We start from the raw sequence: 26,715 nt of genomic DNA, 5'->3' as shown, positions 1-26,715 counted from the left end.
GCGAGGCCAGCCTCCACCCCCCACGATCCACAGCAATCTTGTTAATAAATTAGCCCAACTGTCACAGACGTATAAATGCAAAATCATTTGGAAAGAGTCCCATTTAAGATCACAATCTCCAAAACCTATTTCAACATTTTATAATTCCTTCAGGCCACCTCGGGTCTCCTTTACACTTGCGATGGTGCCCCTTTCAATTTGCATTTAAAAGACAGTAAATTGCAGGGTTCATAAACATTTTTATAGTGATTTATTGAAGACTAGAATGTCACTGCTGTTCTTCACACTTTAGCAGTCCTGAGAATCAAATGCTGGCTGTGTATGTAATCTGCTGTTACCATAAACCACACAGGAATAAGCCACTTTGGAGTTTCATTTTTTCTTTTCTTTCTTTTCTTTTTTTTTTTTTTTAAAGATTGTAGCAACCATATCTTTCAGTTAGAAGAAAGCTCATTTTAATCAGCCTCTGAGTTCCAACTTGGGTTCCGTCATTGACAAAGAACTTGGTTTGCCCAGCAGCACCGTGAAGAAGCCATTCTTTATTACAGCCGAGGACCGAGAAAAGGGAAGTCTTTTCATCCTCCCATTCTGTGCCCCGTGCCTAGGAAAGCAGTCCACAGGCACCCTTCTCAGGGGTGGGTTACAGGCACACAGGGAGCCGGATGGAACTAAGGCTGGCCACCGTGCATCAGGATACCTCCATGCCTCTTTCCTGCTAAAAACTTAGAGCGAGGACTCTGAAGGGCTTTGAAATCTCTTATTTGAAAATGATGAGAGCAGAGAGGAGCTGAGGTCAGAACACACTGGTGCTGCTTTCCAGTGAGCTAAGTCACAAAAGGAGGTGGGCAGACAAACTGTCCATCTAAAGGCACGGTGCACTCCTTGGCATCCTTCAGGCTTTTTACCGGGGCGGACTCGAACCCTTTCTGAGCACATTGCGCATCATGCATAAAGGGAAAGGAGAGAGCCTGGGAGAAAAAAAGAAAAGAAAAAAAAAAAAAACGGAAAAAAGAAAAGAAAGGAAAAAAAAAGGCTTGCACCTCATTTGCCCTTCCAATGTCCAGAAGGGAGTATTTCTTTCCACCTTTTTCACATTATAATAATGGCTTCACAGCCCCTGAAAAGAGCGCGGGTGCCAGGGCAAATGGTGCATGACATGGCGAAACCCCGGTCTTTGTCGCACCAGCTCCGCTCCAAAGAAAGTCCTTCTGTGCCTTCGTTTCCCTGCCATTAACTGAGATGAAATGAGTTTTTCCCCCTTTTGATTCCACCCCCCACTGTCTATTACAGTGTGACGCGACTGGGCTTCCTGGCCCATTATTTCATAGAGGATTCTTTTATTCTGGTTTGGGAGTTCGCGCCTGCAAGGTTATCTGTGCACAAAGCAACGCCTCGGTCTTGCATTCATTTTTGAAATCTGATCTCATTGATAAGAACAAGACCGTTCGCCTTGCATTTGTCAGATAAGGGACTCGGGTGCCGGAGTCATAATTTTTGTGACTTCAGTCAGGGCTCCCTGTGAAAATACGTCAACTGATAAAAATGCAAGTATTATAAAAATAACCTTTGTATCAAAAGTGTCGTCCTATCTCCTTCTTCTTTTTTTTTTTTTTAAAAAAAAGCACATTATGTCCTTTTTCACATCAGACACCTCCTCATACTCAGATGCCTATTTCCTGATGTACATTTTTTTTACAGTTATTTTTTAAATGGTCTTGCTACTCCCATGCCATCCTTCAGCATGCTGGGAGAAGAAAAAAACAAATGAGGGCTTATAGGGAAAGAAGCAAGGTAATGCAGTTTGTCTCAAAGGGGTTTTTATTAATTTCCCTCTGATGGTCTATCCTGGGTTGATAGGTAACATTTCCTGATCATCAGAGTCAATGAATCAGATCCAAAGGTGCTCGGACTCCCAGCAGAGTCAAAGAATATTTAAGACAAGGGCGCAGCGTGCCTCCATGGTAGCACCCCAGGTTCTCGGGGACAGGACGGAGCTGTCAGCTTGCCCAGGGAACAATTCGGCATTGTTCCCACGAGGGAAGCGGTCAAATATACCAGGAACAACGCCCACACCCAACAGACATGAAAGGAATAGGAGAGGCCCGCTGGCTCCATCACGGAGAATGGGCTCCTTGCAGGGTCTTATGCCTTCAAAGCCACCCCCTTGGAAAAACCACCCCCGGCCTTGGGCCACGGAGGCTGGCGGGTGTGTTATATAAATATTAGCAGGAGGCAGATCGCTGGAGCCCCTGTGTGTTTCCTTCTCCCCGGTGGCAGCCACACAAAGACGCCAGTGACAAAACTAAGAGACAGCCACAAGCTCGCGAGCCGCGTGCCAAGCTGCACGGAGCAAGGTTCTGTCCCCATCCCTGTTCGGGGCCCCGTACACCCAGGCCTGCAGCTGATAACGCTGTAATAGTCCTCCTTTGAGGACAGAGGCTCCTGCGTGCTGATTAGTCATTTATCACACCTGGCAGCCCTGCTGAACTATAATTACTCTTCTCTTATCCTGCCGCACTGTCATGTCCGAGAGGAGAGGCGAGGCAGAGTCCCCAGTTAATGACACATTACCCTCTTGACAAGCACTTAAAGGTTTTATTGTAAATATTCAAGATATAAAACATCCGAGATTCCCTTTTTAATTATAAAAAGCAATTTCAGGGCCTCCCTTCCCCAACCTTCCCCCACCCCCAAATAGTAAAGTTTCGGCGCCTTATCCTCTGCTGACCGCAAACAAACTGATTTCCTTTTGTCACGTAAACTCCTTGCTACAAGTTAACTCAGTATCTCACTGCAATTATCAGACATATTGCCTATGAAATTGGTAATTTAAACACACATCACATTTCCACAAAAGTTAAATTTCCGCCCCGAAAGAAGGGGAAAATGTGCATTTATATGAAAAATTATATATGAAAAAAAGCCTAAAATGCAGCATAAATAGTCCAGTTTTCCTCATCGGAAAGAGAGGGAGGAAGTCAGTGAATAATTTTTTTTTTTTTAAAAGATGAGTCTCTGAGGTTAAAAAATATATGTCTATATATTTTTTTTTCATAAACTAAAAAATTGGAAATTTGTGGGTCGTTAAATCCTGATTGCCTACTTATAAGGTTTGGCAAGAAAGCCAAGTTAGCATTCAGTGACTCCTGGGGCTATTTTTATACCTCAAGGAGTGTTCAGAGGACACTTCCCTGGTGGCAACGGGCACCCTGGCAGGCCTGCTTTATCTTGCCACCTTTCAGCTGATTTTTATGAGGTGACTTTTCTGCCCTGTGTAACCTTGTTGGTTAGGCTTGAGGCCACCATGGGCCAACCTTGCTAACAGTCATTAGGAGGGAATAATGGGAAGCCGATGTTAATAAAATCTTTCTTTCTGACAGAAGAGAAACAAAACCCACACAGACACACATAACCACACAACACACACATACAAGCACATCTTAACCCAACTGGTTTTAAATGCCCTTCCACACATCACAAGTATATAGATTTTTAGATCCATGTGGACAGGGATGGAAATTCAAGTGTGTTGGGTTCTATGTGTTTGAGATCATCTTTTTCCAACTGATTGGATGCTGTGGCCAATCAAAGCTATGGGAGCATGGGGCTCTTGGGTTTGGAATCTAGGATGCAATGATTAAGGAGAAGGGGAAGGCATTCTAGCTCTGATCTCCCTTCTTTCACAAATCATTAGGGTTGATCTCTCTGATCAGCTTGGTGGGTGTCCCCTTCTTCCACCATTTCTTACTGGCTGGACTTCCAAATGCTTTAGGAGTATCACCAACCCAGAGAAACGAAGGCCTTTCTTTGATCAAAGATCCATGAGAAGTTGAAGTATAGCCAAGGGTTAAGAAAAGGAACTGGTGTGGCATTTGAAAATAGTGAATAGCAAGATCAAGGAAAGCATATGGCGGCCAAACCAAGGATATGAACATACAAGCAGCTGACCAATCCTGAGAGCCAGTCAGAGATGGTGATGCTACCCTGCTTGGCTTCTGAAGAGGAGACTGGCAGAAGTCTTTCGGGAGAAAGGGGAATAACAGGGAGAGGATAAGGGAGCCAGCAGACAAAAAGGAAGGCTTGCTTCACCCTGGCTCTGAGAATACTATAAATGGAAGCACCTTCTACAGCTGTGGCAGGCCACTGTCACTGTGCAGAACACTGTCCAGGCAGATGAGGGAGCTGGTTGTGCAAACAGGGAGACAAAGGCACACAAACACTGGAGTTCTTGGAGTTCATGGCTCAGAAGCCCAAGCAGCTTCTTTAACCATAAATGCCTCAAGCAGAGGACGACCTCTCACTCGCTGTCCATCTTGAGTAACTAGCACACTGAAGGCACATAGGTTTCATGAATGAATGAATGAGAAAGGAGATCCCTGGAAAACAGGCAGTGGAAGGAGATCTTTGAAAGTGTGCTTCCTGATCACTTGATTTTCATTTTTTCTCCTGCATCCACTAACGAATACGTATTGAGGATTATTTTGAGGCAGATATTGTGGGATTAAAGGAAACTGAAGTGAGTCAGTCTCAAGGCTCTGGGGCCCCACACGGACATGAGCCTGAAGCAGGTGATGATGGCAATGAAGACAGAGATGGCAATTATAGCAAAGGTCTGCTTAATGCTTTCATTAAGGCAGGGCAACGTGTGAAGCTGTTCAGGAGGCTAACTCTTCACCTTCTTGTTGGATCTTCACACCAACACTTGGAGGTGTTCATCTACGGCTTACATTTCATAGAAGAAAAAACCGAGGGTCCGAGGGGTGATGCAACTTGCCCGAGGCCCCACTGCTGTTAAGTGGAGGGATTGGGATTTAACATGGACTCCAAAATCCGTGCTATTAACTCCAGGCCCTGTTGCATCTTATCACCAGATGTGGGAAGGTTGGAAAACCATCAGGGAAACAGTTCAGGGTGACTCCCAAGCACAGTGGTGAAAATTTCTCCAAATTTCTTTTCGACTTTCATTTCAAGGGCTGTGTCTGCCATCACTGACTCGGTCAAGTCCTTTCCTTCATTTTTCCATCTCAGCTTCTCTTAGGGAAGCTGAAGGCTGCCATGTTTTGACTTGTCCCCAGAGCACCCTGCTCTTTTCAAAGGAACTTCATAAATCTAATGAAATAGCCAGGACCCAAATAAGCTGTCCTTCCCAGGTTTTCGATCCTGAGGCAAGCTCCCCTTGAGATATGGTCCCTTTTCTCAGCGTGACACCTCCTTCTCTTCAGGGAAAATCTCTCACATTGTGTTTATCACCTGTTTTGTCTCCTTTTAAAAAATGACAAGTGAACACAGAGACGAACAACCAGGAAGACGGTGACAGAGTCTCGATTAAGAGAGTGGAGGGGTCCTGGCAGGTCTGAAACCAGATGTTGCTCTTCCTTCCTTCATTCATCCCTTCTCTCTCTCTTTCTTTTCATTCCTTCTTTCTTTGTGTTCCCCTCCCCGCTTTCTCTCTCTCTCTTTTTCCCTTCCTTCCTTCTTTCTTTCATTTTTTTTTATTGCACCCTGGACTGTTCGCTAAACTATCCCACAACTTGGGTGGTGACAGAATTACCCTGGGGCTCTGGGGGCTCCCCAGTGTTAACAAAGAGCTGTTGTCAGTATGATGTGCATTTTGGCATTGATAAAACACAGTCCATGGTGTTTGTAATAACACAGCTGTTGACCTTTAGTAGCTCAGGATTCTGAAAATCCACTGAAGCTAGACAGTCACCTCCCCCCAGAACTAGGTTGGCGAGACCAGTTGGAGCTCCTTATGCTGTGGACAGGGTCCTTCTCAGGCCTCATGGAAAACAGAGCCAGGAACTAAAAATCTGGGGGGAATGGAGACTCTAGGACTACGAGACAGGTCAGTTGGTCTCAATCTCTCTCTGTCTCTCTGTCTCTCTCTCATACATACACACACACATACACACATACACACTCTGTCCTACTTTGCTTCCTCTGGCTTCCTCCCTCTCAGCATCTCTATTTCCTCTCTGGATGCCTGTTCTGTTGTCCTCCCTAATGGCCAGCTTCCTGTTTCCTCAGGATCTCTTCTTCCCCATCACTCTTCCTTGCATAGGGTCCCAATTGGATCCTCAATCTCTGAATCCACAAGACTTCTCAGTTTTGGTATTTATTCCCAACTGGCAGTCTTTTTCTGGGTTTCTTTATGCAAAACCCTGAGAGCTGAACACCACAGCAGTCCACTGCTGGCCCCACTAAACTTAACTGCTTGGGGAGCCATTTATGTTGTGGACACAGATCCTCAGCCTAAGGGCAGGTGTGGGCTGGTTGGCTGGATAGAATATTCACGGTGCTCAGGGATATGAACAAGCAGAGAAGAGTTCATCAGACATGTGTGTAAGTTAAAGCATTTAGTTCATGAGATTGAATGAATCAGACTAAAAAGAAGGCCTTCCAACTGAATTAGAATTCTTAAAACCACTCGAAGAAGAAAGATAGTTAGTTGTTGGGGCTGCCCAAGATGGTACACTATTCCCAATTAGTTATAAACACAAGAAACATAAAGGTGGGTCCAGTATTGACAGAATTCTCAATATAGTGATATTTTATTTATTAAGCCACCAAAAAAAGAGGGTCACTGGTTGTCCCATAGCTCTAAGGTTAAATAACTTACTTGGTGAATCACGAAACCCAGCATTGATAACTCCTTGCTTGTTTTTACAGAGAACTCAGGTAATCCTTTTGCCCAGTTCCTGATAGAAAATAAAACCCTTCCCACAAAGCTGAAAAGAAGCACACACACCTGCTTTGCCCAGCTGACCACCAGAGCTCCTTTTTCCAGCCAAGGGCAGTGATAAATTGGTGTCCATGTATCAACATCCTGGCCTGGTGATGGACACAGGGCACAGTTGAGAAACAACAGGCTAAGAGTAGGGCATAAACTATAGCCACTAGTCTTACTCTCTGGGAAGAGGCTGACTTGACAGCTATGCTGGAATCTCCCATCCAGATTCACTCTCCACCCTTTTGGATTCTGCTCCATGCCTGGGAAAGTTGACCATCACGAGTTATATCAATGAGTTCCTTTCTGGTTTCTAGTTGGGCTTGAACAATAGGAGAAAATATTTACTACCCTGGGACCTTTCTTGGGGAGAGGCGGGTCTCACCACGGATGGGCTGAATTCCTCAGCAAAAGGTTATAGTTCCTGCCAGGTGGTCCTCTCCTCCAGATACCCTCACCTGGCTCCAGTACCTGCTCCCTCGCCTTGCTCCTTCAGGCCTAGGATGGCACAAGCCACCCCCATCACTAACCCTGGGAAATTCTCTATCTCTCATGGCTGCTCTACACTCTGACTCCACCTTTATAAATAGTCCCTTTATTAAACTCTCCTCAAATTACCCAATTTGGGTATGTCATCTCTTTCCTGCCAGGACTGACACGAATACAGAAGGGACAGGATGAGGCCACTTGCTTCATTTGGACCATGCTCTAAGTGGCAAAGCCCACTGTGCTGGACTCACTCTAAATATTGGGGAAAATCCTGCTGGAAAGTTTTGGAGAGTACATTTTTTGAGAATTGCCGAGTTCAGCAGCCCAAGAAGAAAAGGACACAGAGAGTTTGGGCCAACATACAGCAGCTTTCTCATTAGCACAAAATGAATTCACTTTACTTTGCTTCTGAACATAAAGGGCCCCACACGAAAATAAAGACATATGCGCCGTCACACAAAAAGCATCTTGAAACATGAGGAAGCACAAGGAAAAGTCCTTGAAGGGGTCTTTTCCAATTTTTCTCAACCCACGTGTTTTATAGGAAAGCTCTAAACTCACGCTAAAACAATGGATTAAAAAATGAGATACTCTCTGGTTTCACAATCCATTTGTTTCATCCTTTCAAGACTTGCCTGAAAAAGATAAAGTAAGTTGCAAGGGTTCCAGGGTGAACAAATTTGAAAAATCTTGCCTTGGCTGGGAAAATATTTTTAATTTTCACATGCATTCCAACCTACTCCTGCTACAAGGTAGAAAATTACCACCATCACAAAGTAATGAAAAAGGAGAAAAGAAAAGAAAACTACTCATATGTCAAAGATCATGGTGCCTAAAACAATAAAGCCAGGACTGGATTAATAAGCACAGCCCACTTATAACTTTATTCATCGTTTGGTTTGTGATGCAAGGAGATAGCAAAGACCTTCTGTGTACCTTAGGGAAACAGAAATTATAAATATTAGAGTCCTACAACGCTATCCAATTGGCAAGCTGGCTTTCTTTGAAAGCTGCACTTGAATTACCATGGCGGGTGCATCTTTTAGGAAAGCCCAGGATCACTTCCCCAAGAAGCCATCTCTGATCCCTGCCCCCTCATTTTAGCATAAGTGTCCCTTCACGGCACTCCCTGGTCATCCTTTTTGTAGAACCTTGTAGCATGACCTTGAAATACCATGTTTTCCCGAGACCCTGAGGTCAGATGAAATCTCTTGTTCATCCTGAAGCCCTCATGCCTAGCACAGCGCATGTTATCAAAAAGATGTCCAATAGACCCCGTGCAGCTAATCGTTAACTCAAAAACAAAATAACAACATCAAAATCGCAATACTTTAGAATCTCCTGTGGTGATATCAAGGGATGGCAAATAAGCTTCAACATGTGCGCCAAAGTTGATCAACTGATAACAACTTCCGGGAGCACTGAATGAACCAGCATTGGGAGTCATATCTGTGCTTGGGAGGAAAGAGTATTGATGAATTAATGATGTCTGCCATGGACCCAGAATTGGGGAAGGATGTCAAGTAGACTGTGAGGTTGCCATCCCTGTTCTTATTTATCCTCAATCTCTACAGATCACTTGGGTGAAAGCACAACAGGAAAATTCACTAAAACGCAAACAATGGTAAAATCAGCACAGCCCTAACCTATTTAGGGTATTGTGGGCCTGGAATCTAAAAACAGAAACCAGTTCACATCCAAACCCATTGTTCTTCGTGGAGCACAGAGAGCATATTAGGAATGTGTCTTCATAAAGCTCTGAGTCAGACTGCCATCCTCTAGGTGACTTTCAAAACTCTAGGTCTGGAAGCACCTCTACCTATGGCTTCTTTGTAAAATTGATTAACTATTTTCAATAAGTTTTTCTACTATCCCTGGTTGAAAATTGCAAGCACGTTACATATGTAAAAATATAAAAGTTTGACTCATCTCACCTGGGGAAATGCTGACAAAGCCAGAGGGGTGTGTGCTTCTGTTTTGGTAAATGTCTCCCTAAGCCCCAGTTAATCTTGACATTTCCCCCAGGTTCCCAAGACATCTTAGACAAGCTTGCGTTGGCTATCCTTCTGACCCTGGGACGCCCCTCAAATCCACTCCTCAAGGAGAAGTGGAGGTCAGCATGGTGCACTTTTGGCTCCGAGCCATGACTTTTTGACACAGCATCCGCATTCCTTGGCCAGACAAGGTCTTTGTATCAGATAGATCCTGGCTGATTGAACCGGAGAAGGCAGCCAGTCGGAACTCGGGCATCAGCTGCAACTTCCGCACTCCTGCTGGAGTGGTCAGCGTTCCGATGCGAGGATCCGGATGAATTACCCACACCCACTCTGAACACAGTCCTGGGGACTCCCACCAGTGACGAGGAGAGATCTTTACTAGGCGGAGATGTGAAGTGATTAGTGGCACTGGGACCCTGACACTGCTATTAGCTCCGTGGTGTTGACAAGCCACATTCGAGACAATACAGCACAACACCTTGCGTGCCAGTGACATAGATTTACAGGCCAAACTGTTTCCTCTTTCCTGACATAATGTGCTGTGACAGAGTGACAGAACAGAGCATTTGTGTGTGTAAAACCACCATCATCAACAGGAAATGGAGATCTCTCCAGAGTTAAGTCCTGGAAGGAACTGTGTGTGGATGTGTGGGAGCCTCTGTTGCGGGGGCTGAAGTCACCTGCAATTCAGCAGCTCTGAAACAGTTGCAAAGTCCAGAACATGGGCGGCTAGAGCTTGGCTGCTGATAGAGTGGTGGTGGAGGGGGCCGGGTACTCAGAGACACTTGGATCTGGGCTAGGGTCCAGGGTTCTTTCTTTTTGCCCAAATATCAGTCCATATTCTCTTAAAATGGCAAAGCCAGACTTCAACACTAGAACCTTGATGAGCCAACTGTAGTAAATATCCATTCTCCTTCCCTACTCTCTGAGCCACCCTTTCATTGTTTTTCTCCTGTTATATCCTCTGTGCACCCTTGTTACCCAAAGTGCTAGGTATCCACCCATAGACATCACACTGGAAATCAAGAAGATGGACAAGGAAAACCTAACCTCTTCTAAATGAGTGCTGTTGCAAAAACATGAGGATTTATGTGGTATTTTTGGTAGAAGGATCCTGCGGGTCAGCTTGTATGTACTCAAAGAAGCCAGCTGACTTATTTGAGTAGAAGTATCTCAATATCACTCTGAAAAAAGTTGATGCCAGGACTCTTTGCCAACGTGGGTCATCACACAGGGCGGATGTCGGCCAGTGACAGCCCACAGGCCAATTCCAGCCTGCCGCCTGTTCTCGTAAATAAAGTTTTATTGGCACACAGCCACATCCATTCATTCACGTATTGTCGATGGCTGTTTTCACACTGCATGGCAGAGTTGAGCAATCACAAACAGAGATTAGAGGGCCTGGGAAGTATAAAATACTAACTATTCGGCCCTCCATTGAAAACATTTGCTGCTTCTGAAGTAGAGTACTGCTTTTGGGTGGGGACTTCCAATTTAGTATTAAAGCTAAGAAGCCCAAGCTCTGCTGAAGACAAACATGGCTCAAGGCCACGTGCCACATGGTTATACCAGACTCATGGGAAAAACACACAAGGGACAGTTCTCCAAAAAGATGGAATGCTTCACTAGTTCCACCGTTCTGTATTAGCTAAGATAACTCTACCTGCTATCACAGATAAACTGCAGGGTCGCTGAGGCTGAACACAATAGAAGTTTCTCTCTCACTCCTGTAAAGTCTTAGTGACCAGAGGGAGGTCAGCTCCATGCCATCATTTGGGGATCCAGGCTAGTTCTATTCTGGGGCTCATTCCATTCATTAGAACGTGATGACATGGCCACATCTAACAGCAATTCTGAAGTCTAGGAACTGTAATTCACTGGTGTGGCCAGGAGAAAAGGGAAACATACTGGTGAACGTTTAGTCACATGACCCATCCCAAGATCCTACCTGCTCCATCCCTCCTCCCTTTCTTTCTCCTTTCATAGCATCATGGTCTTTCCTGTTAGAAAAGAAGGCACAGGCATAAGACTTCCTCAGTCTTCACTGAGAGACACACAATGTGTCATCCTTTCTAAGAGGATATCCATCCTAACAGAAGATTGTAAAATGCTCAACTCAAGAAAGGATGCTATGCATCAAGGATGTTAATTTTCATTTTAATTGGTTACATGTCAAGGATCTGTTCTGGGCAAAGACAGTATTGAGTGCACTGCCCATTTTATAACACATAGAGGAAATTTTCCTACAATAACAAAATCATTGTAGGTTTTTTGTTGCAGCCTTTATGCATACTGTTGGTCATAATTGGCTTTTTTTTTTTTTTTGAGGAAGGTTAGCCTTGAGCTAACATCCACGGCCAATCCTCCTCTTTTTAATGAGAAAGACTGGCCGTGAGCTAACATCTGTGCCCATCTTCCTCTACTTTATATGTGGGACACCTGCCACAGCATGGCTTGCCAAGTGGTGCATAGGTCTGCACCCGGGATCCAAATCGGCGAACCTTGGGCCACCGAGTGGAACATGCACACTTAACCACTGCACCACCAGGCTGGCCTCCACAAATGGGATTTTTTGACACTGAATTCTTAATTAGGAAACAAACTCAATTCTAAAAGTTTTATAATTTGTTTTGTTAAGTGTTTTCTACGAATGTTCTGAAGCCAAATGCGTAAGCTACTTGTATCAGGCTGGCTTCCAGGAGTCGCCTCCTGTAACAGCCCTGCTCTAGATGGTTTCTTCCCAGGACCCCTGGTTATTTGCCAGGTGTGTCACCTCCAACTCTGCAACTTCAACAAGCTTCGCCCTCCACCCATCCACATCAGAGTGGATAATAAAGCTGGTCCATCACTTACCCTTCACTTGGGAAGAATTAGCACAATTAATTGCAAACATTAAAATCTCTGGCCACATAGGCATTAGCAATATTGAAAAGAACCCAAAAGATTCCATGAAAGAGCCCAAATCCAGGAATGAGGAGCCCCTGGTTCCAGATCCTGCTCTCCCATCCGCTCACTTGCCAGACACTTCCCTCCTTCAGCTTAGGTTTTCCCATTTATTGAAGTGTAAACAACTCGGGCATCCGTGGCATTCCTTGCAGCTCTTTTTGACTCTGTGATTCTGTGAGGAAATCCCTAATGGTGGAGTTTGAATCCTCAGTGGGAGATATATTTTAGAACGCCATTTTCAGCATCAGTCCACAAACACAAAGACAAGTCCACTTCCAGATCAGACTCAGGCTAAAGGAGAATCCGCAATAAATATTTCGCAAAGGAAAACAAAGGAATATATTATCCTATAGCCAAAGGGAACATAGCCCCAATTACTGCTTCTCCAATTACAAATGGTTTGATAAGCAATCTGCTCAGGGTAATTTTATTATTTCAAGTACTGTTCACAACATCTCCAAGAGGAAATCAAAATTTGATGAAATTAATTTAGCCATCACAGGAAGGATAAAGAGAAGCTCAGAAGGGTATTCATTTGATAAATAAAATATATTTTAGAAGAGACTGTGATGGTAATCACTATTTATTAATGCAACATATTTTAGAGTTTGCAGGATTCAAATGCATGTTTTATCCTAACTAAATAAACATACATATTTGAGGAGCCCAGACTAAAATATTAACAGTCCTTCTGCACCAGAAATATTAGTCTTTACCTCCTTTTCTGCCTGCTTCTGTCAGGAAGCCACAGAGCATACCACTGCAGCGCCTAGCTAACCATGTAATTGATAACTCCCTACTCGATTCACTGTGGGAATCTGTCAGTTAAGGTCTAAAGATACATACACACCACTATGAAAATGAACTTACAAAGGTCTGTCTGTGGACCAGGAAGGGCCTGAATGCAGTCGACATTTTGCTACTTAATTGGTTGGGGCTGGTTTACCAGCACCCAAGTGTCTTCTAGCAATGGATCGCTGTACTGTGACTCTTTTTGACAGGCCTATTTAGTGAGGAGGAAGTATTTTTTTCCCCCAGATAATTGCTCAAAATCATGCTTTCAAAGTCAAAGTGATTCAAACTTGCCTGTGTGTATTTTGCAAACACACAAGTTGGAAGGCATGCAAATACACATTCCTATCTCTTAGGCGGATGCACAATAGAGGCTGTTTTTGATTTTTGGGTTTTTTTCTCCGGGGAGCCATGAAGGAGAAGAAATCCAAATCCCCCAGAGCTTAGCTCAGGGCTGGTGTGGCTTATGTGGGGTCAGACCCTACAGACGGTATGTCTCACCCAACAAAGGTCCAGTGCCCATCAGCGAGAGATGCTGAATCTGAGATCCCACCTATCAAAAACTGGGGCCCTGGATATTCTTTGAGGGTTTCTACAGCAGGGCAAATGGCTGTAGCATTCAAGTCCCCAGGATGTATGAAGGAGCCATTTACCTTTTGGGGTGACACCTGGCATAATGGACAGAACAAAGGCTTTGAAATCAAACCATCTTTACTGTCGTCCAGGGAAATGACTTCACTCCTCCGCTCTGCTCCTCATCATAAAAACAGAGCTGGGTGTGTATAACTCTCAGGGCTGTCGTGGACTTAAACGATGCTCAGTATGAACGTCATCCTGCACGCGGATGCAAAGACATCTCCCTACTTTGTCCCTGCTCCCTCCACTCTGCTTGGAAGGCCTCTGTTGGCATTCTTTCCTCTCTTGGCATTTTTGAATCTTCACACAGAGATCATGAAATGGCTCAGGCATTAGCAAGCCCAGAGAAATCCTATGACGGAATAAGAGAGCACCGCTGGGAGGTGTGGGGGAAGCCATTTCAGATGGCTAGCACAGCCAGGGATGTCATGGAGAACATGTACAGATTTCAGGGAATTCAGCAGCACAGGGTCCTCCCAGTCAGGACAGTGGGTCAACACCAACATACGAATCCACAGGAAGAGCTTCAACGAAGCTTCGAGGGGTCTGGAAAGTACTGTTGCATTACTTGCAAAAATACTCCCATGACAATGGAACCAAGAGTTTCTTAGCACAGATCTCTCTCTATATCAAGAACCAAAGTGCGGGGCCAGTCCTGAGACCATATATAACTCCACCTCCACATTTATGAAGGCAAATCGATGTGAGAAAATGTGATCCTCACGCACTGCCCGGTGAGCTCAATCCTATAGCAATGCACAATCACACTCTCTAAAAGCTAGAGAGGACTTTCAAGATAATACCCTCCTACTTTTCTTTTTCATAAGATGATGAAAATAAGCTCTTCTGGAAAATACCTATTTGAACAGCAACAAGCTAAACCAGAACTTCTGTCTTCTTGGGAGAACTGTGCTGAACATCTGGTCCCACTTTCAAGGTCAAAATTCTGATCCTGATTTGAAATGCCATCCATGGTTCCTATGACTCTAACTATGGAAAAATCAGACACATTATTATTATTCCCATCGTCGGGATACTCAACTAGGATCCTGCGAGATGGTGGCAGGAAAACATGCTTTGTAAATGACTCCAAAAATAAATAAACTATTAGTATTTTAAATGAGGCTGGATTGCCAGGCTGTCAACTTAATTAACTATCATGCAATTAATTGTGAAAATTGAGGTTTGACTCTGACATTGACAATTCAAGTGGCCTTGTGTAGACTTGGGTAGAGCCAATAGAAGTAAAATGATCCCAGGGACATTGTGGGAACAAAATTAGCAGTGAAAGCTAATTTAAGCCTAAAATTAAGAAATGGAAATCCTGAGGGAAATGAACCATGTTTGGCAAACTCTGCCTCAGTTTTTCCATCTGTAAAATGGAGCTAATATGACATAATTCACAATGAAGACCGATAAACTAGAGGCTTGTAAAGATGAAGGGTAATTATAGTTCGGCATGGATTTCAGGTAGGAGTCCAGGGACAGATGGCTACCTGCTGACTTATCCCACTGCACCACCTCGAGTTATCAACTGCATCCTTTGGACAAAGGGAAAATCACCAGTGCAGTCATCCTACTGAGACACCAAGCACTACTTCCCAAGCCAAGAAAGAAAGGCAGAAGCTACGGACCACCGGGGACCTTCCTCATTTCTTCAGTCTCAGGTGCACCTGCACATGCCCTGAGAAATGGGTGCTGTTCATTGTCTTAGAGATCTGAGGAACAAGACCCCTTCATTTTAACTAGTCGGAGCTTCCATTTGACACATCTCAGCTTGCCATGCTGGTTGGAGTTTTTGTGAAACCCTCACAGGAGCCTCAGCCAGCTCCTACTGACTCTGGGGGCTGAGGGTCTGCCCCAGACCCTAACCCATTCCTGAGCAAAAGCTGGAGGGAGGGGACCCTCTCCCCAACAAAGTGGACACAGCATCAGAGCAGCTTCATGAAGGAGCTCACCACCTACTTACCCTGAGACAGAAATACACTTCTATCTTGTGTTGATGTTAGTAACGGTAGCAGTTTTTACCTCGAGCCAAACCAATTCCTAACTAATAAGATATATAAGAAAAAAGACTAGAAGAAAATAAAGTAAATATAGAGGTTATTTCTGGGTATTGAGGCTGTGGATGGCTTGTATTCCTCTGTGCGCTGTCTGCTCTGTGTTTTCAAATGTTCTCTAATGACGCAGATTCTTTTTGTAATCATTGTGGGGCAACCCACAATGCATGTAGCATAAAACTAAATGAGCCCCAAGTGGTATTCTAGAGGACGGGTATACTTGCTGTGTCTGTGTTAGAAAAAGGGAGACTGGAGTTCTGAGCAGGGAGGGCCAAGGCTGCCCAGCAAGGGGGCCAGATGCTAATGAAGGGAGACATAGATCCTTATATCCTGATCTCAATCCACCAGCAGGAAGATGGAGGGGAGAGAGGAGGTGAGAGGGAGATCGAAACGTACCTGAGAATATAACAAGCATTGGTGAAGATGTGCAGAAATTGGAACACTTGCACATTGCTGGTAGCAATGTAAAATGGTTCAGCTGCTGTGAGAGACAGTTTGACAGTTCCGCAAAAACTTAAAGATAGAATTACCATATAATCCAGCATTGGGCATATACGACTCCTAGGTGTAAAGCCAAGAAAATTGAAAACAGGTACTCACACGAATACTTGTTCATGGTGCACTATTCACAAGAGCCAAAAGGTGGCAATAACCCCAAAGTCCGTCAATGGATGAGTGGATAATCAAGAGGTCGTATAAACACACAACAGAATATTATTCAGCCATGAAAAGGAACGAAGTACCGCAATGTGGATGAACCTTGAAAACATTATGGTAAGCGAATGAAGACAGACGCAAAATGTCACATTTTATGAGATTCCTTTTATATGAAATGTCCAGAAGAGGCGAATCCACAGAGACAGAAAGCACGTTGGTGGCTGCCACGGGCTGGGAGGAGAGAGGCTTAGGAGTGACTGCTTTGGGATGTAGGGTGTTACTGTCGGGTGATGAACTATTTTGGAACTAGATAGAGGTGGTGGTTGCATAAAATTGTGAATGTACTAAATGCCATTGAATCATTTGCCTTAAAATGGAAATTTTTTTGTCATGTGCATTTCACCTCAATTAAAAACACACAAAAAGAAGTGTACCTGGAGTTTCCTCGCTTGTAGGTGTGTCTGCTGCTTCCCAGAAAAACTCTTCCTAGAGGGGAGCTGGGGGGTGAGGGGAAGACGGGAGCGCGTGTCTGCCATGGGGCCAGGAAGGAGGCCCAGCGGGACAGTCACAGACTTACACGAGGCCCCCTGAGACCTGGCAGCCTGTCCTTGCTCTCTGTTGGAATTTCCCTTCCTCTCAGCACTCCCCTCAGGCTCAGCTTTTGCCATTTTCTTTCTTCTATTCTCCGACTCCTATCACTTCTGTTTATATAAAAATTGTATATGAAAGCCCCTCAGAGAAAAAGGAATGAGGAAATTCCTCCTCCCCCACCCAATGAGGACCCAGGGGGAGAGGAGGTCCGTGGTGGGGTTCCAGGAAGGAAAAATAAAACAAGGGGGCAGCTCCATTTAACTGATGTCCTTATGGCTTCTGGTGTTTGGTTTGTTTGGGGGGCCAGGAAAGAAACTGGGCCACCCCAAGCGCTTCTGTGGTCATAACCAATTCGGCAAATCAACGTCACCTGGAGGATTTCAGAGCTTCTAAGGATCTTACAAGGACTCCTGGTTCCCTGTAGAAGGCTGTTTATAGATTCAAGGGCCTGCAACTTTCTGACAAACACCATCTTTCTCGTCCTTCCTCCTTTGAGAGCACTCGAGACCTTGGCTACTCACCTCTCTGAGTAAGTCTTGCCAAAAGGAGTGATTCAAAACAACCTCTTGATTCAAAGATGTATAGGGTGCCTGAAATACCACTTGTGGGGGAAAGAAGAGGATAACACGGCTCTTATGAAATTGCCTGGGGGCAGCAAAAGAGTGGCTGTGTTGAGATGTGCCTGAGCCCCAGTGAAAACCTGATTCTCTCAGACCAGAGGAAACTTGTCCCATGAGCTTGTGTGCTGGTTCAACAAAACAAAACAAACACAAGGAGAGGTGTTGCGTCTTAGCCAGTTACATGGGGTGATAAGGACATGAGGTGGGTGGGGGGGAACACACACGCTCGAGGGACATCAACCCTCTGTTCTCCATTTGTGCATCTGAACCAGGCATTGAAGAGACATTGCAAACCTCAGAATGAAGAGTGGCCTCGTGTAAAAAGTATGTAAAAAGGAAGTTGCAGTCAAGAGACCCAGTGTGGGGAAGAGAGAAGTAATAACTGTTGAGCCCCCCAATATGCCCCAGGCAATTTCTCTTTGTATTATTTTATTTCAGCCCCAAACCACTCCAGGAGCCATCTTATTGGTGTGGATGTTAAGGCCTGGGGATGCTGAGTCCATGGTGCTCACAAGTTGAGGATTCCCGATCCAGATTCTTGACTTAGCTGGATCCTTGAGATCTAGACTGAGCTGCAGTGGCAAAATAGTCGTGCTCCCTCTGCATCATGCTGCTCATTCTCTGCCTCGTGGGTCCTTCTTCAGAAATTACTTGCTCGGTCGGCCTCCCAGGCCGCCTCCATCGCGCGCTGTGTGGCTCCGTTAGTCACAGGCCCACGCACGTCACGTGTTCCGGATCTGAGACTCTGACCACACAGCCCTGGGGGCTGGGAGTGTGAGGCGTAAGCACTGGGAGCAAAAGCAGCCTCATTGGTTCTCATTTCAAAACTACCTGAAAATGAAGATCAGAAAGAAGTAGGTGTGTTTCACAAGATGCTGGCTAGATTAACGTGTGCAAGAAGGTTTGCAAGGAGAAAAGTCCTCATTCCTTCATTCATTCAGCCAAAAAATAATGATCAAGTGCCTTCTCTGTGTCAGGAACTGTGCAGGACATCCAAGGATGGACAAGGAAGGCACAATCTTGAAATTTATATTTGGGTGGAATAGCATCCTTTAGCTTCGCTGGACCCCAGAGCTGGAGAACTGACCACACACACCAATGAGAGGAAGTGGCATCTCCAGAGAGGGATTCCACAAACACTCCCAAGCACTGGCAGCTAAAAGGCAGGAAGATGTCAAGTGACCGAGGGTGGCAGGGGCTCAGGGTGGGTGAGCGGGGGACGCGTGGCTGCTGATATTGCTGGAAGAGGAAGTTTGCTCCTGATAGGGAGGGACCTTCCGATTTAGAGCCATGGGTCTTCCCTAATCTCTCCCACTCTCCACAAGGCTGCCAGGATTCTTTTAAAAATTGAATCCCATCACTGCATTGATTTCCTTGCTCAAAAGCCTCAGTTGGCTCTATGTTTCCTATGGATAAAGCCCTTCTGTAGACTTCGAGTTCCCAGTGAGGGCGAGAACACCTCCAGGGGAAGGACAATTAGTTCTGGGAAGGGAGGGTGGGGAGAAAAAATTTTTACCCTTTTAATGTGTAGAGCGTAGATATGCATACAGTACAGGAACAGAGATGCAGTATTAGAATTTCATGGGCGGGGGCGATTAGGAAAATCATGTCTGAAAGGCTCCTGGGGGTGGGAGGCGATAATGAAAGACGAGGTTGAGAAACACGCTAGGCCAGGGTTTCTCACCCACGGCACCATCAACACTTGGGCCTGGATAATTCTTCGTGGCAAGGGGCTGTCCTGTGCATTGTAGGATGTTTAGCAGCATCCCTGGCCTCTAGTTTGTAGACGCCAGTAGACAACAGCCCTTCCTCCTGAGTTGTGACAACCAAAAATGTTTCCAGCATTGCCAGATGTCCTCTGGGGACAAAATCCAGTTGGGAACTCCTGGATTAAATGAGGTTTTTCGTTGAAGTGTTCACTAAGTGATAACTATATCGTAAAGCTTAACGGTGTTGGATTTTGGCGGGGGGAGGGGGAGGGTGGTGTCTTTTATTGGGAGCAATAAATTCTGAGGGGGCCAACCAAGTCGAGAGTTGAAATGCAGAATGACAAAGCAAAAGGAGAGACCCAGCCTTGCCAATAGGAGAGGCCCTCCCAGGAAAGTCTCATCGGGGAGAGAGGAGGGGCTTGGGGAGGAGAGCCAGCAAGCCTAGAAATGTCCATGTCTCTTTGTGTCCGGAGAGGCCTCATTAAATTCCGAGACTGCGCTGGTGGAATTTGACTTGCAGCTGCGAATTTCAAGGCCTCCCTGGGCCTCCCGTGGACAGGAAGCTGGGGTAATAAATTGCCTCTGCTTCCCGGCATGGGTTGCAGGCCTGGGGGAGGTTACGCCCTAAACATCCCACTCTGAGGGGTGGAGAGCTGGGGGACCCAACACCAGAGAAAGAGCGTGGGTCTCGGGGTTTGGCCAAGAGGTAACTGCAAACAGCATGAGCTATTCAGGCTGAGCAATTTCTACCAGGTACCGTTTCCTCCGTGTCACGAATATTAGGCTTTTGCTAAATCTTAAAAAAAAAACAACAACCAAAAAAAACGGAAATAATTCTTTGTGCATCAGCCGATACTTTAAAAAAAAATAATATACGGTTTATTTTTGGTTGATAATCGTAACCAAGATGGATTCATCACATCTAACCCAGGCCTGCTTCTGGAAAATGTAGCCTCGTGTCGCCGCAGAAGCTGAGTCTGAGTGATGGGCTCCTTTGCTAGGCATCTTTGGAAGCCAGTGCACCACGAGGCATGTGCTGGTGGAGAAGCCGCGTGCTGTTCAATTAAGATGCTTATTGATGTGACATATAAAACGCTCCTCGTTTCTTATCTGACTGGAAGGGGGTTATTCATTTATTTAACTGCTCTGCTTCAGTCCTTCTGTGGGTTCCTTGGAGATGGTTTTTCTCTGAACACAAACCCAAAAGAATCGGTCCTCTGATGAGTTTCTTCTCCTTCCTTCTGTATTCTGGTGTGAACTAGGTTGAGTCTGCCGGCTACGGTTTGATTTGTGAACTCACGTTGCACTTTCATGCTGCCTAGAAGTGGGGAGAGTACACTCTTTGAAGGCAAGATGTTTTTAGAAAGGCAAAACATTTTAGAAGATAATTTTAAACACTCAACATAAATCTCGTATGAATTTTGTCTTCACAGGGAAAAGAAAGCAAACTAACAATATGATGATCTTGAAATAATCCTAGGATTGGGAATGTTAAGTGAAATAAATAAGCTGAAAGAAAAAGCAAAATTCTACATATGCATATTGTTCCCTACTTGGAGACAGAAATTCCCCAGTTTTGTTTACCAGCGGGAGTGGGGGCCCCCCAGCTCATCCATCCCAGGGCTGGTGCCCTCACCTCTCCCCCTGCTCCCCTCTCTGCACAGGAATTTGTGTTCCTGAAACACCCAGAAATGCTTTCATTTACTTTTTCCTCGGGGACAGATTTCTCAATCAAACTTTCATTTGCTAAGATGGTGCTTTGGAAAACGAAGCGAGGCAGAGCGAGTCAGACAGTAACAAAAGCTTAAAGTTTGTTCTCGTATCATTTCAGAGACTCAGAAAAAAAAAGTTACGCCCCAAAAATAGAGGTGAGCCTCTCTATTCATTAGACCTATCGTTACAGATGTTTGAAGAAATTGGCAGACACTTTAAGAACACACAAAAGTTCATTTTTGGTTGGTTCATTATTTAGTAACTCTGCTTTGTGCCATTAAAAAAAAAAAAGTGGAGGCAATTCCAGAAGAATTCTATTTTTCTTCCCTTTATCACCTTCCCAGTCTACCCAGCTGCTTCCACCAGGGAACGAAAGTACCCAAATGCTAACATGACAGCCCGATTTTCGCAAAGCGGCTTAATTACTCATTACGAGATTCCATCAACACAAGCCCCAGCCTGTGGTTTTGTAATAAGGGCTGTTATCTTTCCTTGGATTTTCACTCTTTCATAAAGGGGGATGTGGCAGAGATTCCCGCACACCCCGCTTTCTATGGGAAGGGAACGAGAGGATTTTAATGCACGAATTTGATGTCATTAACAATGCTGACAGCTGTTTAATCCCAGTGGAAACAACAGCTGAGTCCCAACTGCAGCAAAAATAATTAACTCTTCAGTGCGTTCCGCGGAGGGCATCGTAGGAATCAATTACGTGTCCCGCGCCTTACCTGCGGTTTTTGTCAATTACTCAGCCATTCGGTTGGGAGGCTCTGGCCTTAATAAAATGACAGGAGGCCCTTACAGGCGAGGAGGCTTGTTAAGTCCAGAGAACAGATTTATTAAACGGGCCTGTTCTAAGTTTGCCATTAATTAAAATTAAGAACCATTTTTTATGTTTCCACTGAATCACACAGCATAATGAACTAAAGTAAGAGGAAATTATGAAGCAGGAGCCCTGCATGACCCAGTGTCAGGGAGGAGAGGGTGGCTGAGCTGAAAGGGAAAGAAAAATAGGCTCTAGCTGAAACAGAAACACGGGGTGGGATGTACCGCGCTCACGCTGCTTTATGACACGTGCCGTTTAATTTAAACGGAACATTTAGACACCTGCCAATGACGGTAAATCCGCTACTTCTTCATCCTCCTCCCCCAGAGATGATCAGCCTCTCTGTTCTAGGCTTCAGGTTTTTTTTTTCGTTTTTTCACTCCTGTTTGCTGACATCCTTCCGGTGACTATTTCTACTTCTCTTAATTTGTAAAATATTATAGATATAAATAATGTCTGATTAAGATCCTGCTTTGAAATATGTGGCGCTCACTTGGCGCCCATCTAATAAAGCTCTCCTGGATCCTTTCCATTCATTTATAATACGAGACTGTGAGCAGATGTCTTAAGTATTCAATGTTACAAACAGCAACATTACATGAATTTAAATTTGGCTCTTTGTCTGAACGCCCCTCTGAGCTGGCGGCTGATGTCCGGGGAGCCCTGTTTCATCTGGAAACGACATGGTGCTACCACCTGCCCCGAGCCTCTTCCTCAGTGGTACCCAGAGAAGGACCTGCTCTCTCCTGAGAGGTCTGAGGCTGCTGGGCGTAAGGGGAGACCACACATCAGATCGGAGTTTGCTAAAATGACAGGTAGAAAGAGACAGTTCTTAATAAACAGCAGGTGGACAAACTCCGACTGCCTGGGAAGAACTGTAATGCTCCCTGAGCGTGCGCTTAAAGTTCCCAATGGATCTTCATAAAGGGCCTACAAGGTCTGCACTATTATTCCCATTTTATTGATGAGGAAACAGGTCCAGAGAGGAGAAACGAATTACTTCTCCCTTGTTAACATTCTATCTAAATGGAATTGAATGGATGTGTGTGTAGGATTCTTGGTTAAGGCTTAAAATCCAACATCACAAGAACAGGCTACCAGAGATGGAGGTTAATGCCTGAACTTGAAAAAAAAAATCCTGGGCATTATGGGGCATAAACTAACTATAGTTTTTTGCCCATCTAGCCCATTTGTCCCTCTGTTTTCTTCTGTTCTTCTGGGAAGCACACTTTACTCCGTCTGATCCTGTGGGGCAATAAGAGTGTTCCACTCCCTTTCCACAATGGTAGACACATGACCTTCGTCAGCTAATTAAACAGCCTATCTCTTGACCACTGTGACTGGCTCAGGGATAAAGCATGCAGTCTAAACTGGGCTAGAATCTCCCCTGGGAAGCATACATTCTGGGAGAGAGAATAAAAAATTTTCCTTCTGCTGTTATTAATATTATATGAGAATGGGGGTATGGTCCTTCTGGCAGCCATCTCTGCCACCAGGTGGAGAAAACCTGCTGCAGAGGTAAGCCAAACAGAGACCACCGTAGCCAAAAGATGGAAAGAGACAAATAATCTGATTATATATTTGAGCCCCTGGACCCAGCCATGCCTGAAGCCATAACTCCAAGTCTTCCTAGTACGTGAACCAATGTTTCCTTTTGTCATAAGTTGTTTAATTGCCACCAAGAATTATGACTAATATGGGGTGAGAGAGTAGTACACACTGCTCCATGAAAATTGTAGATATGGCATATCATATACTATCTTTCTAAATTGCGGTCTCAAATTAATTCTCAGCAAATTTTCACAGTTCTGGCATCATACCATGTTCTTTCTTAGCTCCATGCCCTTCCCCATGCTGTTCCTTCTACCTTGAATATCTTACTCTTCTGCTTCCACATTTCATGAGTTTCTATGCACCACTCAAGACCTAGCTCAAACATAAGATCTTAGTTGAAATCTTCCCTGGTTTCACTTCATAGTGCTGGGTTTCCCCAAATAAACTGTGAGCTGTTTAGAACAAGAGTCATGTCTTACTCCTTGTATGTTCTCAACAACAAGTATCAGGCTGGGCATGAGGTCATTGTAACTGACATTATTAAAAAGTAGCTCACAGTGAACTGGAAACTCTGCCCTCAGGAGGCTTACATTGTATTGGAGGGAGAGAGAATCAAATAAAAGTGTAACAGTGCAGGGGTAAATCTGGTTATGTAATTGAGAGTCGACATGGTGATGTGGCTATCAAAAGAGCTAACGGCTTCATAGGCAGCATTATCAGAAGTAGGATGCTCAGGGTGGAGGTGACAGGTGTGTGCTGCTCACACCATACCTGGGGTTCTATCTCAGTCCAGACTTAAATGGAGACACTTGGGAGACTTGAGCACCAGACTGGTTGAATTACATCCTGGTTTTCATGCTATTTTTAACAGCTTTATTGAGAGAGAGTTCACATACCACACACTCCACCCATATAAATGTACAATTCCATGGTTTTATATATTTACAGAGTTGTACAATGATCACCACACCATTTTGAGAACATTGTCACTATCCCAAACAGAATGCTGCTCCCTGAGCTCTTCTCCCCCCCCATCCCTCCATGCGCTCCCAGCCCCTGGCCACCAGGAATCTACTTTCTGTCTCTACAGATTTGCCTCTTCTGGGCATTTCCTATAAATGGAATCATCCGGTCCTTTGTCACTGGTGTCTTCCACTTAGTATAATGCTTTCAATATACTATTTTTTTGTTGCTAAAGCAGCAGCAAAATCTCCTTTTTTGTGAACAGTATCTTAGGTGAAATACAACATTATGAGATAAACAAGAGGGGAATAGTTCTGGTTGAAAGAGCAAGACAGGAGTCCTGAGCTTTACTTTCTTGACTTTGTCCCCCAAAGCACCTAAGGACAAGGGCCACTAGGACGGGGTAGCTGGGCCGCTCACCACATCCCAGGCCGTCCATTGGACACATAGAGTCTACGTCGTTGCATTTTTGAAAGCAGAAGAAAGCCATGCTATTTCAAGTCTTTTTTATTTTTTTAATTTTAAGAAACTGCCTTCCCCATGAAGGGGTGTTATGTGACAAACATTCCAAGTCCCTTCTTATGGTAATACTGCACTTTGCAAATGGCTCGGATCCAATCCAATCCAATCAAATGAAACAATCTGTGCTATCTCCAATAGCTTTAATCTTTACCATGCTAATGATTCCTGAAACCAATGAGCAGGGTTTAAAAAGAAAAGAAGAAAGAAAGAAAAGACATGCTCTGCCCTCCCGTTATCAGCCTTCTTGGCAGCTGGGGCTAGTGCTTATTGTCACCATCAACAAGGTCCTTGGGAAAAGCCCGCCCCCTTGCTTTGAGGTCAAAGTTTACACGTGAAACACACTGGTCACAGTCATCGTACTGTCCCTCTGCTCATGATGGTTAACAAAGGAACATAATTGCATCCCTAATTAAGACCGTGGCCCCATTTTGCGACGTCGGCGAGAACTCCCCAGGGAACTGGTTGGCCACCGCCAGGACCTGGCCTCTCTGGCAATTAGCAATGACACTCTCTGTCCATCCACACACAATGTCCAGGGCTCAGGGCTCAGGTCTCAGGGTTCCTGCCTAGGGTTGGCGGTCAGAGTCCTCTTATAGGGCCTAGATGGGTAGGAGTATGGGGGACAGTTTCTGGATATTCTGGAAACAACCCATTCGCTCACTCATTCATTCATCCCCATGTATGGATTATCTCCTACAGACCATGCACTATGCTAGGAGTCAGACATGAGGGGAGGAGTAAGATCCATTCCTTGCTCTTACAGAAGGCAGAGGAAAGGGAAGTTAAACACACCACACACACACACACACACACATTTTTAATATATTAGGGTAAGTGCTAAATGAGAAGTGAGAACACAAGACTGGCGGGGTTGCGGGGGGAAGGCTCCCGGCTCCCTCCTGTTGCTACTGCTGCTCCCAGGATGCTGCAACAGAGACAGTTGATATGAAGCCACTCCCATCCTCTCCCATCCTGCCCCTCCTGCGTTGATAGACCCCACAGATTCAGAACTCTGTGCCACCGCCTGCAGCAGCCAGCTCATGAGCCACCTCCTGACCTTCATCCAACTGGAATAATGCCCACCTGACCCTCACAAGTCAAATCTGTATGGTTCCAGTATTGGCCGTTTCCTGTTGTCAGTTGCCTTGGAAAGGTGGACAGGAGTGGTCCCCTCCCAATTGTTCAGGGGTGGCTTCATCTGCTTGGAACATATTGGGATCATGAATTTGCCTCTTCCCTTCTAGATATCATTCAGTATTGAAGGGCTCCTCAGAGAGGCAGCTAGGCTTGGGAAAATAGGTTGAAAGGCATGGGATATCTCAGGGGCTGGTGAGTGACTATGGGGAAAGTTCTAGAAGGGGAGAAACTGAAACAATGGATCAAGGGAAGTCTTTGGATGATTGTTGTGTATTCCATAGATCCTTCCTCCATTAAGGCAGTAATAGTAATTGATAATAAAAGTAACAGATAATATGTACTTACCATACGCCAGACACATTCTACATGTTTTATATATACTAACTCATTCAACCCTCACAATGCCTCTACGAAGTGGTGTTATTATTTTTCCCATTTCACAGACTTGGAAACCGAGGCACAGAGCAGTTAAGTAATTTCTCCAAAGTGGGACAAGTAGTACATGGAATTCGAAACCAAATCATCATTTTCAATGATATTGACATGCCACGAAAATAATTGTGCAATATATTTAAAGCCTTTAAAGAGGTATACACTCTTTGACTCAGTTATTCTGCTTCTGGAAATCTAATCTGAGGAAATAGCAGTATATTATACATTATATTTATTAGTCTAAAACACTCACATGCTACTTTTCAGCCTTATTTATAATACAGAAAATTGGGAAGCAATCTAAAATTTCAATATGGAGGGAATGGTTATTAAACTATAGTAAT

At 44.8% G+C, this 26,715-nt stretch overlaps 1 protein-coding gene across 4 annotated transcripts in view; it reads right to left on the bottom strand.

The window, feature by feature from the left end:
- The window catches only part of WWOX (WW domain containing oxidoreductase), a 934,161-nt gene that overhangs the window by 189,893 nt on the left and 717,553 nt on the right, over nucleotides 1-26,715 (bottom strand). For 2 of the 4 annotated variants that reach the window (XM_070262080.1, XM_005608444.4), the window contains one exon: nucleotides 17,916-20,542. The exons of the other annotated variants lie outside the window; for them this stretch is intronic. Coding sequence is in view for 1 of the 2 variants with exons in the window: in XM_005608444.4 (XP_005608501.1) it covers nucleotides 20,534-20,542 (9 nt within the window). In the remaining variant the exon portion in view is untranslated. Of the gene's footprint in view, nucleotides 1-17,915; nucleotides 20,543-26,715 lie in introns of those variants that run through there. 4 annotated transcript variants of the gene reach the window in all.

This window comes from Equus caballus, chromosome 3 (genome assembly GCF_041296265.1).
Source record: "Equus caballus isolate H_3958 breed thoroughbred chromosome 3, TB-T2T, whole genome shotgun sequence".
Classification (NCBI taxonomy): domain Eukaryota; kingdom Metazoa; phylum Chordata; class Mammalia; order Perissodactyla; family Equidae; genus Equus; species Equus caballus.
This window is presented reverse-complemented; position numbering and strand designations above follow the sequence as displayed.